The sequence below is a fragment of the Cardiocondyla obscurior genome, linkage group LG27 (genome assembly GCF_019399895.1).
Source record: "Cardiocondyla obscurior isolate alpha-2009 linkage group LG27, Cobs3.1, whole genome shotgun sequence".
NCBI lineage: Eukaryota > Metazoa > Arthropoda > Insecta > Hymenoptera > Formicidae > Cardiocondyla > Cardiocondyla obscurior.
Genome location: NC_091890.1, coordinates 1786053 through 1802380, shown reverse-complemented (window position 1 = coordinate 1802380; position 16328 = coordinate 1786053). Strand labels below are relative to the sequence as shown.

Sequence of the window (16328 nt, the reverse complement as noted above, 5' to 3'; positions counted from 1 at the left end):
GCTCGAATAACTGCCTCGGATTAATTAGAAAGTATGCCGTTTCTTTTTCCGCATTAAATACAATTTTAATTAAAATTTTATTAAAAAAATTTGTTTGCGACGTTCAACGGAAAGTCAGCCTCCTTTTAAAATAATCTAAAATCATATATTAGAAGTTACTTTGAGTTTTGATTGTTTAAAAGCGGTTCTGCGATTAAAGGATTCGAGACAAGGAGGAGGCTGCTTTCCGCTCCGACGACTTGGTAACTTTTTCTCTCGTTCGCTGGCTCTCGATCGAGACCTCTACTTCCACGTCGGGCCCCGTTCGACTCGGTTTCTCCGGTGCAATCTCGTTTGTAATTTGTGGACGCAGTAGTGCCTCGTAATTGCGAGGCGCACCTGACGGACGGCGAAACCGCGCCTCGCAATGAAATGCATTATTAATCGTTCCGTGAAAATATATTAGTTACAGAAACGTGATAAAATATATTAACGCGCGAGAGAAAAAGACTCTCTCTTTCCCTCGTCATTTGCATCGTTGGAAATAATTGCGCGCAGCACGGAGATCGCGAGAGATCTCATCGCGATTGTGATGCTGGATTCCTCTTTCGACAACGAGACCGCGCGTGAAAGTCGCGCCGGCGAGCACCGAGATACCATTTGGTCATTTTATCTATGTATTTGGACAGGTAATGTAAAATACGTGAGAGATCGCTACCAGCCACCTGTCGCCTTCGTTATTTATCGCCGTGCATCTGCCAGTCGGCGGCGAGACGGAATTCGCATCGGCGCGATCGCGCTAAAAAGATCCCAGGCCGTTTCTTCGGCTCGGGTTTTTCAATTTTCCTCTCGTCGTTCTTTCCTTTCTTCAGGTAGGTATCTCGGGTGATATTTCGCGCGGAACAGCGGTACATCGAACGCGCGAGTCCGTCGAGCTATGCGCGCGGGCGATTTTGCGTCGCGAGAGAGGAGGATGTTGGAAATCTGGCACGCCACGCGCGAAAGCCGCGCTCGCATTTCCGCGGCATTGTAAAAGCCGACTGAATCGGCAAGACCGGGGGAGAAGGGAATAAAATAGAGACGGGACTACAACTATGGGGGTCAATTGCGCTTGACGGGTCGCGAACGGACGAGCGAACTCGGATTCAAAAACCGAAGCTCGGCGATGAATCCGGGAGTGGCACGTATGATGACACGCCACGCTCGAAAACGCGAATGAAAGTTGCGGTTATAATTGTTATCGCAATTTCTCTTTCATTACCTCGACGCTTGCAATTATAAATATTAATTGTAGGTACACCGTCGTTAGAATACCTTGACGTTCATTTACGAATAACAAACCGGCGTTTAAATGTTAAACAAATTATACAGGATTGAATAAAATATAATTAAGATCTCCGGGAATTTCCGAGAATTAAGTTCGCACAGCTTTTGCCGGGGGGTTGCCGGCGGATCGTGGATTTTATTAATGTAAGGCGTCCGGAAGTGCAATAATTACAACTTCTACGCGCACAACAAAACGGTGATTACATCCTTGCGCCACGAGGCATTTTCTTTTCCTCTTTCCACGATGCAGCCGCGGTCACGCTTCTAGCACGTCCCGAGAAACCCGTTTCGCGAAAGAAAGAGAACTCGCGTGGTAAGTGACACGCGGAATACGGTTTGCGAGGCCCACCTAGTTCTCACGGCGCGTTTCGCCATCGCTGCCCCAACGGCCGGAATTAATGCGACATTAATAAACCCAACGGTTCACCTGGTTTTTATATTAAAATATATAATATACATATTTTTTCTTTTTCTATTTTTTTTTTTTTTTTTTTTTTTTAACATCTCATGCGTTCAAATATCCTACTGCCAAGTACAAAAAAATACAAATATGTACAAGAATATTCTACGTCGTTTGGTTAAAGCTACAGAAGTGTAGCGAATGCCCAAATTGTGTCGACTTTAAGGTTCCTCGGAGATCAGATTGCGGGTGAGATCGTCGAATGGAGCATCGTAAACTCTCGCGTTTTAAAATCCACGTGATCGTCCGACGAGCGTTTAATTTACACGCGGCCCGGCTAGTTTGTTAGCCTTTCCGGCGCATAAACAACGAGCCATTTCACGCGAAACGCATCCGCAGGAAGAAAGTGACTCTCGCAGATTGCGCGGCCGCGATAGCGACGCGAAACATCACCGCAAAGTGATTTACATTCCGCCAGATTTTCCCGCACATTTGCCACGGATGGAGCCTGCGAATGCATCCTGGAGATCGAGGTAGTCAACGTTGAAGAGAGAAAAAAAAGGGAGAGAAAAAAAAAACAAGAAATTCTATATTTGTTTGACACTCTGGAAGTCAATTACAGTTTGAGATTCAAAGGAAAAAGGAGAGAACGTGGAAAGTGTTTCCAAGAGACTTAGCTTTCCGATACTCTACGCAGTCTACATTATCGGTGAGAAATCGAACTTACGGAATCACGCATTCGTGATTTAGAAAAAAAAATTAAACGTAGCGGCGAGGAAAAACCGAGGCGCATCGCGGACGACTGTGAAGAGGAGGACGGCGGTCGTGAGAAAATTATCCGAGACATTGTATTATCGCGCGATAGTTTGGAAAAAAAATATAATAATAATAAAATAAATGAAAGAAAAAGAAAACTCACAATCTGGCGTCTCAATTTAGGAGATTTGTGCGGCTCGATAAAAATGCCGCCGAACAAAGGTTTCGGCAAAGCGTGGCATTGTTACATTCACCCCTGCATCCGTTCTCGAGGCGAAATACGTATGTATAAAGAAAGTAAATGGTAGATTGGCGGGGCAAGATACCGGCGATCGTTGCTCGTTATATAAATTACGGACGAAGCGCTTAAACTCGGGCTGCCGCGGTTAATGCAACGAATGAACAATGCAGCAATTAAACAGCGCTGCATTTGCGGCGGGTAACGGCGGCAGGTTGTTGCACGGCGTGATCGTAAATGTTGTGAATTCGAAGAGGTTTTCACCGGTTCTCACTTGGCCAAATTACCAGGCTCGATTTAATAATTTTGCTTCGCCTCTAATTGCAAGCTCGCGAGCGGCTTTAAGACGCGATAAGATTATCGGGGACACGTTTGTACCTACTTTATTAATTAATAAGGCGCGGCTCGATACCGAGCAAAGTTTTGTAAATTTCGCCTAATCTAATCGCGTATTTAAACGGCCGAGAGGTATTATTCACGAGCGAAAAATGGAACGAGCTCAAAATAATATTTCGTTTAATATATTTCCCCGCAAATATTTTTTAATATATTCGCTGGAATATCAATTATCGCGATATCCGTTCAATATTAAACTTCCTAGCGCGCAGAAAAGTTTTAGAGATCTAACGTATGGTTGTAATTCAACAAGTTATAAGAGGTTCTGCGCAAATTTGCTCCTTTTAATCCCGGTTATCTTTATTAAAAAAAAGATACCAAGGGTGAAACTTGAGAAATGCGGCATTCGAGTAAATATAAGATTGCAAAGTCTAGAGCGGCGAGTGAAAGATGAAACACGTTGCATCGTACTTGTGCCGTATTTGCATACGGTGCGCGTGCATGTATTACAATTTGAGGCGGCAAACACATCGAAAGGAAGAGAGAGAGAGAGAGAGAGAACCGAGTATTAGCGAATAGGGAGAAGAGACTCGTGATACTGCGGTTCGACCCAGAAATGTAAGAAATTGCGGAATTGCTCGACCGAAACGGAGCTAACGACGATATCGCTTCAAACGCAAAATAAAGGAATAGTAAAAAGACGATGTGAAGCAAGCCTGTCGTAAAGTGAATTAATAAAATCAAGTAGGACGCGAGATGCTGGCAGCAAGGATTAAAACGGTGGCAGGCTACTGCGAAAACTACGACAGTTAGAAACCCCAGTCTTTAGTATTATAGAGCGAACGTTATACGTGCATAAATCAGATAAACGTCAGGCTTATTATTCCATTATGTCCGATAATAATTCAATAAAATAAATTTCTATAAATTCCTATCGAGGTTAAGTGCATCTCGATTAAAAGCGCGATCGTGAATCGGGGTGAATCGAGGCCGGTGGTGGAGTGATTCTTAAATATCATTGTTTGTTTGGGGTCTTTAAGGTGCAGCGGCGCAATTTCTACGGCGAGCGACACGAATTGATTGAACGCATCGTCGACCGACTTACGGCTACTGAATTTGACACAAGGCGAGCGCAAAGAGAGCGGTCGTGATCGGCTGTGCGAGAGATAAAGGTCTCGGATATCATTTCGAGCGTTATGTGCCCGAAAGATCGAACGTGTGAAAAACACGAGAATAGCCGGCGGAGGCGAACGGAGCGTCGATCTCGTCGGGGCACGCGAAAAGTCCTTCCGACGATAAATAAGAAAGAAAACGCGAGTCTGTTCCGATGAGCGCGTTCGTTAAGCGATGCGAAAAAAAGAGGAAGGAAGGAAGGAAGTACGAGAGTGCATGCTAATTTTTATCGTTCGCTCGTAACGACAACGAGAGTTTCGTCTGTTCGCCCGGCGATCGTCGTTAGGACGATCTTTGTACCTACGACTCCTTTCTCCCCGCAAGCTTTTACGAGCCTCGCAAAAGTGATTAATAAATTGTAACAATAAACGAAGGAATAATTGCGCGGTGAGTTTGATCGTGCATTTGATTACCGATTAGAGAGGAAATTGATCCCAATTTAATTTCCAAGCAAACACCTGCGTTGCAAAGTTAATTGCGATTTCGAAGCTTATATAAAATTCAATATTTGAAATACAATGGACAGATAAACGTTGAAAAGCTGCACTCTGGATTTATCTTATCAATTTTTTTATTTAAAAAAAATTAAATAAAAAAATAGATACGGAATGTACTTGAAGCACGCGATCGCTTCGGTCAATGGCTGTAAAACTTGGCGATAGAATAATATCGATATCTCATCTGCGGGCATTTAATAACGCGTAAACGCGCATATATGGATTTTACATGCGTTAGATACCACGGGCGTGATAAATTTGCGTAAGAATTCCGTATCGGCGACACTTCTCGCTTCTAACGTCATCGGCGACTCGGCGAAGACGCGCACATCCGTCGTTTCGGTAACATTTCTGATCTTTCACTCCCGGTTCTCGCGATTGACTGGAATTATCGATTAGAAACGACACCCCGAGAGAGCGAAGCGCACGATCTCGTTCGCTCGTCGGTTCCGGCTGAGAGAGACTGACCCCGTCGACCTTCGGCCGATTGGGATTTACGTAACGAGAAGCCCTTCACTCGACAGATGCCGACGGATAAGAGCGAAACGCGAGGGCTGACGTATTCACGCGCGCGGAAAACGCGCCGCGGGGCGATACTGACTGAGCCGAGTTGCGCGGATCCCGGCTTCTCAACCCCGCTGAAGCGGCTGGAGTTCGATGGCAGTAGAAGTGGCAAGTGCCGGTCAGACCAAGTGGTGGAAGCCCCAGGAACGTACACGCGATCTACGGTATAATACTTTTCGACCTGCACGGCTACGAAAACATGTCGGGATTGGGTTAACTAAATTAAAGGAGAGAAATCTATGATAAAAGTCTAACTCCTTTTACTTTCACTCGAAAAAGTATAGTATATAAACAGCTTTTCTAAAGTAAATTCTTTGACGCAAGCAGGATTGCCTTGTTATTGGATTAAATCCTTCACTTTCGGAATCTATAATAATCCAAATAATTCAAAAATTAGTTCCACGTATCTATATTGAACGCAGGAGAATCTACCGTCAATGCGAATATGAAAACTTGGGGCCAGAAGTGTCTTATGCCATTTATCCAGCGGTCCCGTACGTTCCTGAGCACTTAATGGTCCCTGACGAGAAATAAAGAGAGGCGAGGTACGATCGAGAAGGCTGATCTACGAGGAATCGGTACGAGCCGCACGCTAACGGTGCTACCCATCTCTCTGCTTGCCAGCTGTTGGAGCCAGGAGCGCGAGAGAAGCTCGCTCTAACCGATCTCCTCTTTCATTCGTCATCTCTCGCTTAACGCAAAGTCCGAGGAGGAGAGGAGGAGGCAGGCAGGAGAGAGTAAAGTGATCTCGCTTTGAAAAATTATACCGGCAATACAATGTGGAACTTTTCAGAAGCGCTCTTTACCCCGCGAAATTTATGTACTTGGTCCTGAATTTAATTTCGCGACGGGACAACGTGTCGCGGATATTGCAAAACTCGAATTAATCAACTTCGTGCCATGTATCGATTAGGTCATCAGGCACTGGCGGCTTCCTAACGTTCGCGATTTATCAGGGAGCTCTTTTTTTTTTTTCTTTTTGTTCGAGTCGCTCAAACCGGTCGATTTCCAAGTCGCCGCCGTATCAAAAAAGCCGCTCGTTACGCGCGAACGAAATTTCAAGCCCCGCGGCGTGCTAATATTAGCGATCGGGTAACCGAATTGAAGTGCCAATCGTTTTACACGACGCGTGACTCTTGTCGCGATTAGTAATGTTGCTTGCAAGTCAATATCTATTCTGTGAAACGGTCTATTTTTTTTTTTTTTTCGCCGTCGACCGTTCACCTAACAGCCGTGCCCGCTCCTTTCTCAACGTTAAACGAGAGCCTTTCGTACAGCTTCGCAATTGTCGCGTTGCAACGATTTACGATCGCGAGAACACGGATCATCGAGCGCCGCGCTTTCGCGGACGTTTTGTTTTCCTAGCTCTCGTTGCGGAACGAATAAAGTAACGCGATCCGAGCGAGGACGGTAAGAGATTTATCAAAATCTAGTTTACTGAAACGAGTCCGATTCAATGCCGGATTTCCCGTCAAACGAAAAGGACGCAAACGCATCTATTTGCCGCGTAGGAAATTAAGTGGCAGGGTATATTTTGCAGCGTCAAAGTAAAAAATTAGTGCCCGATTTTCTAACTTATACACGCGAGATGTTCTATAAGAAAAGAAGATAATTTTTAAGGCTTTCTTAGAAGAAAGTTTCAGATCATCGTGGCAAGGTATTGTAATATTTCAAAAGGCGATAAACGACTACGTAATCCTCCGTAAGGATTTGTAAGAATTGTTCAGCCTCGCTGGCGTGACGATGGACGCGAAGCAACAAATGCCAGGCAAATACCAACCTGGCTTATGCCGACAGCCAGGTGGGCTCGCGTCGCGAAATGTCAAACTGCAAAAGCTGTGCGATTCAGAGACCGCGTGAGACCTCCGGAAACCTCTCGTCAATTATCCAAAATTCGTATTTTCCAATACGAGAACGTTACAGCGAACTGCGCGTGACGTTTCCATTCGCAAAACGAGATAGACGACACGGGGAAGGCAGCTACAAATCTCCCGGACGCGATAATTCATTGCATTCGTTAACGCGAATGCAGCTTGACGCTTCCCGACAGCGAGAAAAATATCTCAATTATTCATACAATATTAATAACTCACGACTTGCGGTATCCCGCGACGAAGATCTTCCTGCGTTAAAATGGCGAATGGCCGTAAACCGCGATTAAAGGTCAACTAGTGCCATCGCGCGAATCAATGCTGAATTCGTTGCAATTTTGTAACAACCAACAAGTGTCTCCACCTGCAGTTATTTGCGGCAAGTGTAACAGCGTTCCGAATTACCGACGTCAACTTCGAGCACCTTGCCTCCTTGCCGACGGCGACGAGACCGAGTCAACATTTTACAATGTAAACAAACCAGATTTTTTTTTTTTTTTTCCCTCTTAAAATGATACCTAGTCGAAAAGATTCGCTTGTAGACATGAATTCTATTACAGTAATCTGCTAGATATATATGTTTTTTTTTTCTCGTATTAGACACGATGTCAGTTCTTATACGATCTGCCGGGAAGAAAATCTTCGAAGCGGCAGCAGCTTACGTCCGCAAAAAAATTCTGCTCATTGAAGCATTCGCGGTACTGTCCGCGCAGCGGTATTTTTTTCCGAGACGTGAATTCATTGTGTAGCACGGCCCGACGACGAAAGCAAACCGGCGGACGGATTGAAACACTCGGCGCTGCCAGGCCACGGGCCAAGTAACAGTAAACTTGGTATCGTGCCCCCCGTTATTACGTGCCGTCTCTCGCTTCTGCTTGTTTCTACACTCGCTATCGAAACATCGTTCGCTCTCCTCCCCGCCCTCTCCTACCGTGACTAACGCCTCGTATCTCTAACGTCTGTGTTATCGAAAGGGTTAACGTGGAAGACGCACGGTGGATTATCAATCCTTGGATTCGTCAAACCCGTTTGACTTCTGGCTCGAGGCCAAGGAATTTCCAGCTTAAATCTTTTACGACTGCCAACGTCGAGAGAGGCGACGCTTTCCGAGTCGATGTCCATTGAGACAGGTGTTGCCTTCTCGAAAAAAAAAATTGCCCGCTTAAAATCTGACGCTCTTCAACTTGGATTCGTACACGACGACAGAAAATAACGACGCGCTTCGATCACGTTTTAATTGACCGCCGCGATCGGTTTCCCTTTCGGTACGGAGGCTCTCTCATCGACTTTTCAGCGACGAAACAATGCCATTGTAGGCGAGACTGCAATACGCGTGTAAAACGCGTGTTTGAAAAAAACTCGGAGGAAACTAAGTCAGTGGGCAGCGAGAAAGAATGCGATTTTGCCGAGCGGTCCATATCGGGTCGAGGGTATTGTTTACGCGACGCTGCCCATCACGGAGACGACAATAACAGTCCGCGCGCGGAGATTCATCACCGAGCGGACGGAATATAATGGTAACACAGGCGGCACGGGAGGGGACGTTAAAAACAACGAAGAGAACGCCGTAAAAGGAACACGACGCGCAATCCCCGCGTCCCCTTCGCCACGTTCCTCATTGTCTTACATTTCGCTTCCTCTCGCATCGAAAGGCCCATAAATGTGTCACGATCCAAAAATACCTCTCGTTTAGATGACAAACCCGCGAGTCTCCTCGGAAATACTCTTCGCTCATCCCATCGCCCAGCCATTACGTTTTATCATTTTTCGCTCGTCGAAAGACGGGACAAAAGCGAACGTGCTAGCTTAATAGAAAAAATCCTCCCCATGGACGGAATTACGTGATAATTAAATATAATAACGGGCCATTATCGAGCTGGGATGATTAAAAGGCAGGGATGTTAATATATTAATGATCAATTATCGCCGGTATTAAATATTGTTAGCGATAATAGGCTCGTGAATATTAATTATGATCGCCATTACGGTTCGCATTAAATTAGCCGAATTAGCGCAATGTGAAACAAATGCGACCGCTGTCGTCGTACGAGATACCGAGCAACGCGCGAAATATCAGTACATCCGGTCACAAAGGGCTTCCTGTAAGTAGTTTCTCGTCGCCCGCAGCCGCATTTTTGTTCCTCGCGATTGCGACGAATCCCGCACTTTTGACGTTCCGAGAATCGCGATAAATATACACGGATCGCGTCGGTGCGCTTTGCGACAAAGCCGGTTACCCTGGATTATCTCAGATGGAAGGAACAAAGGTGCCGAGACGCGCCGGCGAGCGTTACTGCTTTTTCGGTCGTGCGACGACCTCGGGAATTCCCGTTACGAACCCGGTGTCACCCGCATACGAGGTGACTATAATATAATATAATATTGCGACTCCGCGGTACACGCGGACTCGTATCTAGTAGTCGAGGAAGCCGGATCGGTTCCCACGTTACGCACGATTCGTTGGCAGCGCGTGCAAGAGTTATCTAACAGAGAGATAGACGAGATAACTGCCTCGTCTCTCTCTCTCTCTCTCGTGCTACCGGATTCGCCACTCGCCACCTGTTGCGGAAATTCGCCGGTTGAATTACGGTGTCAGATTAGCGAGGTGCCCATGGGAGAGAAAAGGATGAGCTTGAGCTCTCCACGGGGAGGCGAGGGGCGAAACCGGCAGGCTGCACCCTGAAATCTGTTAGAATCCGTTTTTGCTAGATGGAACAACTAATTTTAAATCTTTTTCTTTTTTTTTTTTTTTTTTTTTTTTATAGAAAGAAATTAAGTCTAAATAATTCTATGGATTTTTAATCTTCCAGCAACCAGTTATGTTTAGCAAAAACTAGTTCTGAAAGATTTCAGACTTGTGATTATAACATCATGTTCAACGTATAAAATCGTGTACTCACCTTGGCTTGGCTCTCCTCCGCGCTGCTCCTCTCCCCATGTCGATCAAACACAGCAAAGCGGTTCTAACAATGAGAAACGACACGGATTAACTCCCTATCACACAAAATGTTCAGCCTAACAAATGGTCTCGATGTCGCGAGCGAATCTTCCGGCGAGTTAAATCTCATTCGCGAACCACCGGCTTAAATATGTTAAATATATTTTAATAATCGAGAGGTAGACCGAGCGCGAGCGTGATGTAAGAAAGGAAAGTCGATGACAGGCTGTCACTTCGGTACGACGGCGAGAGATCGCTTTTTTTTTCCCTTTGAACGATCAACGGAGAAAGTTCGCGTTAGCGCGGAATAAATAACGAGAAGAGATGCGAAGATTCCTCCTGCTCCTTCCCCGCTTACCCCGATCCTAGTCTTCCAGGTGGACACGATCGAAGACACGAGTAGAACCCTGTTGAGCACCCTTCGCACGGACTTTGGGCGCACCGTGTCACCGCTCATTTTCGACGAAATCGCGCACTTATCGCACTCACGTACACGTCAGCATCCTCCGCGCGTGATTTCGACGAGATGACGTCGTTGCTTCATTAACTTTATTTCATCTCGCGAGAAAAAAAAAAAATAAACCTTGGACGACGGTCGCGAATTAATAAACGACGCGCGGCACGAAATACGCGGCATAAAAAAAGAAGAAAAAAAAATCGAGGACTCCACACGCTCTGATATTTTACAGCCGGGCAATCGGCGAACGATACCGAACGGCCGCGTCGCAGATCGAAACTGCAACTGGCAGTGCGCTCACGTCGATACGCCGAGAGTAAAAAGTAACCGCTCGTCACGCACTTTATCTTACCTCGGTGGTTTCCTGCTGATACCGCTCGCCGGCAGCCTGAAACGCAAAAGCGAAACGTGACGTCACTTGTACCTACACGCTGCGCCGCGGAGGTATAACATATTAGGAAAAAATAGGTGAAATCTCCTCTCCGGCGCGGTAATTAGTCGCGGCGGAGAGAAGCTATCCCTGCCCGGCTTTCTGTCTTTATTAAGAAAAGCAGTCCAGCTTTCCTTTGGCCGCACGCGCGGATTCTCCTCGGGCATCCTCGAAAATTCGTGCCACTAAATTTTACGGCGCTAACTACGTTGCGGTAATCGTCGTCGCGACGGGGACAATTAATATTTCGTAATTTAATATATAATAGCTGCGATAACTATTTGCGACATTTATTTGAGTGAAAGGTTTTTGCTGACCGAATAATCAAACGAAAGTCTGGTTTCAGGAAATCGGCGGACGAAAAAAAAAATATATCGTTTGCCCTTTAGAGATCTGGACGAATTAATTCACTTGCAAAGTACTTACGTGTGCTATGCCGCCTGTGTCCGGCGAGGTCACCGAGGCCAGCTGGTTCCGGTTCTCTATGGCCGTTTTTATTTGCTCGAGTACCTACGAACGAACGATAAAATAGCGGTCAATAATTATGCACGTGGTGTCGCATGTCGTATCATATGTGGGGACTCTGTCTGACACCGAAATCTTTTTCTTTTTCTTGTCCAAGAGAACGAACGTTTTACTTTTCGTTCTGTTGAGAAACAGGCATCTTATTAAGTACGCTTAAAAACAAAATCTTTCTTTTTTTTTTTTTGCAGTATTTTATTTTACGTTAATGCGCGCGACGTGCATGCGACATTTTAACGCTACGGAAAGTGCAAAGATATTCCCGACGTGTAAAAAGAGTATACGGCGACGGCGATAAAGATTCCTGTGCGTTATTCGCGCGAAATATTTATCGTTAAAAGCGCCGGCCTCGTAACGCGCCGATTTACGAGCTATAAAAGTATGTTAAAAGCTTCCGCGAATTACCCGAAGGGATATCCGGTGCCTTTGTGCGACGTGGTGATGATTGTACTCCTTGTGCTCGATGATCTCGTTACTCTTCCTGGCCTGCCTCCGCTGGAAACCAAGAGACGAAAGGAACTACAGCGCACGATAAGTGAAACCACGAGCTCCCCGCGGGTTTCGGGTTTTCCACAAATGTGAAAACTATTCGTGACTTTCCTCGAGTATTAGGACGGAACGCGCTTCTCATTTTTCTCTCGAAAATAGAAAGAATGGAAAGGATCGTCCCACATTTCGTCTGGCATTCCGGCACGAATTATCAAATAATTATTAATCGCGATAATTGGTAGAGATAATGATTTACGGTCGCGCAAAAGGAAGAATAACGAAAGAGAGGAACGGTGTGTGACAAGAGAAAGAAAAAGTAAGTCGCGCGCGCTCGTTCGAGAAAATGCGGGGCATCATCCGCTACGCCGCTGCCGGTTAATTAACGGCCTTGTTTGTTAATTACGCCCGTAGAGCATCGTCATTTTTATGCAACTCGCCGACGACGGTGATCGGTTTGCGTCGCGGTCATCCGCGTCTACTCGCACCGCGAAAATTGAAAGACAAGTCACGAGCCGATCGCGGACACGTGTAATCGCGTAGCTCGATTCGCACGTGCTCGGAATACCCCGGATCTTCCGATGACCATAAGATGAGACGAGTACCATCGGCCGTTTTTTTTTTTTATACGGCTATTCACGCTTCATGCAGTGGCGAGCACGAGTTCCCGCACACTCGCGTATATAATTCGCGAATATGTAATAAACGACACGAGCAAACACACGTACCCTGAATGGTAGATATGTCCGCTTTAACCTTTCACGACAGTTGTAACATCGGTATATGAATTATTAGCAAGTCGCAAATTTGTTTAAAACTTTGTTGAAAAAAAATTTCTTAATTCACGCTCGCGACGTTTTAAGTGAAATATTTCTTCAAGAGATTTTACGTGCCTCGGACTGGAGCTTAAATAATTTATCGTGATCAGTCCTCTGAGAAATACGCTAAAAGGAGTTTGAATGTTTAGTAAAACGTTTGCGACGCGCGAATATGAGGATAAATACCAACCTCGAGGGTCGCTAGGCTGGCCAGCGAGGAGAGGGGCCGAGTGTGAGGAACTTCTCCTGGGAAAACGCTGTCGTGAGACACCGACAGTTTGCCGGCACCTCCTCGTAGCTTGATGAAACTGTCCTCCACCCCGCTTCGCCGGAGGAATACGCTAAAAGGGCAGAGAAACAATGGGACTGTTGATAAAGTATGTTGCAAGAGTTATGTTCAACTTCTCTGGTGACATCTCACTTACGTAAAAATAGAAAGTTTGCGTTACATTATTAAATCGATCAAGTCGAATAAACTTGAACGAGTCCAAATAATATAATATAAACTATAAATAATATATTTTTAATTAACAAACTATCATATGCTACAAAAATATTGCACAATTAAACACGCCAGAACGTCTCTCGGCGTCTTGTGATAAAATCATTATTCATTGCAAAGAAAGAAAGAAAGAAAGAAAGAAAAAATATATTTATACGAGCACTCTGCTCAATATAAAAATTTATTCAACGATGTTAATATCCGTAATTAAGGCGATGAGTTATTTGCCAGGAATGACACACGTCACAACGACAAATAATTATGCGGCCTCTTTGCGATGCCGCGACGATATCGTTCGGCCGAAGCAAGCCGCATCGCCATTACACGATACGACTTTACGTATCGACCCACGTAAATCATACAGAACACGCGAAACGTCCGCAAGTTTCGTGTTACTACGAGGACAAAAATAAAAGCTGAACGAGAAAACGAGGCCAAGGATCCTGAATTGATAACAAATAAAATACACCTGTAGTTCAATTCGCACTCCGAAAGAACTAGAAAAATATTTTACATTTATTCTACAAAATTCTGAATCGTTGCTGTATAAATTCAATCTATTATTCAATCAATTAAGTTCTAATCTATTTCAGATAACTTTCACGATTATTATAAAGGTGTGAAGAAATTATTTTGCTCACGATTACTTTCGATAAGTATTTTTTTTTATTTTAATACGCTAATTATGTAACACCTAGCGAAATACTTTTGCGCGTAGTCAATCTTCCAGATTCGTTTTTCTTTCTATTCATTCCTTCAAATGCATTTTTAATAGAGATTGATCTCGGGATTAACAGATGCAGAAAGATGTTTCTTACCTTTCCCGATCGCAGGAATCGGTGAGGAGCTCGCTGGCGCTCCTGCTACGGGCTTCCTCGGGTCGTCCCGCAGGATGCCTCATCGTGATCTCCTCCCGTGGGAGACGCGCCAATTCGGTATCTCGATCGGTGGAATTGGAGATGGAACGCGCGTCAGCGGCACCGCGACTTTTCCGCCGGAAAATTTTCCGCAGGCCACGCAAGGGATGAAAACGCCGCTTCTTTGGTTCTGCAAACGAGAGACACGCAAAAGATTTCGGTTAAATTCGTTTTACAAAAGAGTTTTTACTCATTTTTTACCGTTTGATTGTTACAAAGGTAAATTAACCGCGCGAGAGAAACGTTAAATCACAATGTTTTTCAATGACCGAATATTTACGGAAAAAATCTACGAGAGGACGAATCGAGAGAAGGCCCTGGAGTCCTTCTCCGTGGAGTCTGGAATTCGAGTATTCTATTTGCGCGGTGTACACCTGACTGATTTCACGGATAAACACGCAAAATACACGGCAACGTGATAAGATTACAAGCTGGGACCACCTTCCGATAAATCTATATCGGCTTGATATATCGTGAACCAGAAGAGCCTTTCCTTATACGGTTCGAGCTTAACTAATATTGTGCTGGTTCTTTATCTATCTTTCTCTCTCTCCCTTTTTTTTTAATTAAATAAATAAAAAAAAACTTGTCGGAGTTGTTACATAATTGTACGATTATCTCAAGGTTCTAAAAAAAATTACGATAGCAATGTAAATGACCTAAATAACATTTTTATTTTTAACATATAAGAAAATGCAATGATTTTAGTATTAAATATATACGAATAGCCTTCGAATAATTTTCATTTATGTGCAGTTGATTTTATATGCTTCACGACGATAATAGAATCGATTTATTATTCAATATTAAATAATATTTACGGCGAATGCGTTCTGATTGTTGCATACCCAATTTCGACGCGATGACGTCGTGATTAAAGCCGATCTGTCGCAGTCCCCCGTTCCGATGCTGCGCTTAAAGGCGATCTCCTACAACGTTTACGCGCGCCCCGGTCAAACACTGACCTACGCGGCCTTAACGAGACCCCAAGAGAAGAGGAGTGCACGCTTGATCGGAAGTGATCTTTACCGTGTACTTGACACTCTCTGTGCGAGCACACTTTACACGCTTCAATGACGACACCGGCGTCATTGGAGCTCGGAAAATAATGCTACGCCCGACTCGCTTGCCTGCGGCTATCCATCGCAAGTAACGAGAACATCTGTTTGCACGATATCGAGGAATAACGCAGAAATTCTTAAAATAACCGACGGATCTTCAGTCAGCGGTTCAGCGGTTAAACGTTACATTGCAAAAGTCAACCAACGTTAACTATATACAGATGTACAGCGATAAGATTTTTGAAAACAATAAAAATAATTTTAAAAATAATAATACATTGATTTTATTTAATTTTACCTGTAATTTAAATTAAAATTCATTGCAAGAAAATAGTAGGTTATAGTTTTTCTGAGAAAAGGTACAGATTACGTTCTCACGAAAGTTAATGCGTTAATTGCAAAGAAATTTTAGTTAAAATAAATGTCGACTGACCAAAAATTCCCCAAATTTTCCTAATTATATTCTCGAGTAAAAAATTAACTCGCGAGCTAATTCATTCTCGCGGTCGTCGAGCTCTATAATTTGCCGAGACCTAATCCAATGGCGGGAGTCATTTCGACCCGGAAACTCATTCGTAATGACACATAACGCGGCTACGCCGAACAATGGTCACGGCGTACCGTAACACAAAACAAGGAAAAAGGAAACCGCAACTCGTCGCCTACCTCGATCATAATTGTCGCTTTAATCTCTGTCCGCTCCTAATTAAACGTACGCGTTTCTTCCTACCGCTAACGACGACCTCGATTCATCCTTGCCCGAGATACGGAGAACGTTCTCGCGCATTTGTACAACCTTGCGGATTGCAAACGATACCGTAATACGACGCCAACTTGGGCGTGAACTTAGAACCGTTGAGTTAAAATTAATATAATTTACGCGAAAGCAAAAAAGAATATTTAACTCCTGAATGATAATTCCATTATTAAACGCGAAAAAAGTCTGACCCTTTGACGAGCTAGAACTCTAGATTTTCCGGGGAAAAAAAAAAAAAAAAAAAAAAGGAGAGCCAGCTTCACAAAAATGCTTTCCGCATTCGAACGTAGCATTTGGGGA

At 44.5% G+C, this 16328-nt stretch overlaps 1 protein-coding gene across 6 annotated transcripts in view; it reads right to left on the bottom strand.

Annotated features, from left to right (window-relative positions):
* The window catches only part of LOC139112227 (dentin sialophosphoprotein-like), a 45190-nt gene that overhangs the window by 8516 nt on the left and 20346 nt on the right, over window positions 1-16328 (bottom strand). For 4 of the 6 annotated variants that reach the window (XM_070673112.1, XM_070673117.1, XM_070673114.1 and 1 more), the window contains 6 exons: window positions 14112-14340; window positions 12982-13132; window positions 11893-11982; window positions 11392-11475; window positions 10888-10923; window positions 10041-10103 (listed from right to left, as the gene is read on the bottom strand). In XM_070673112.1, coding sequence (XP_070529213.1) covers window positions 10041-10103; window positions 10888-10923; window positions 11392-11475; window positions 11893-11982; window positions 12982-13132; window positions 14112-14340 — 653 coding nt within the window. Of the gene's footprint in view, window positions 1-10040; window positions 10104-10887; window positions 10924-11391; window positions 11476-11892; window positions 11983-12981; window positions 13133-14111; window positions 14341-14411; window positions 16176-16328 lie in introns of those variants that run through there. The other 2 variants (XM_070673118.1, XM_070673116.1) reach the window with 2 other exon arrangements.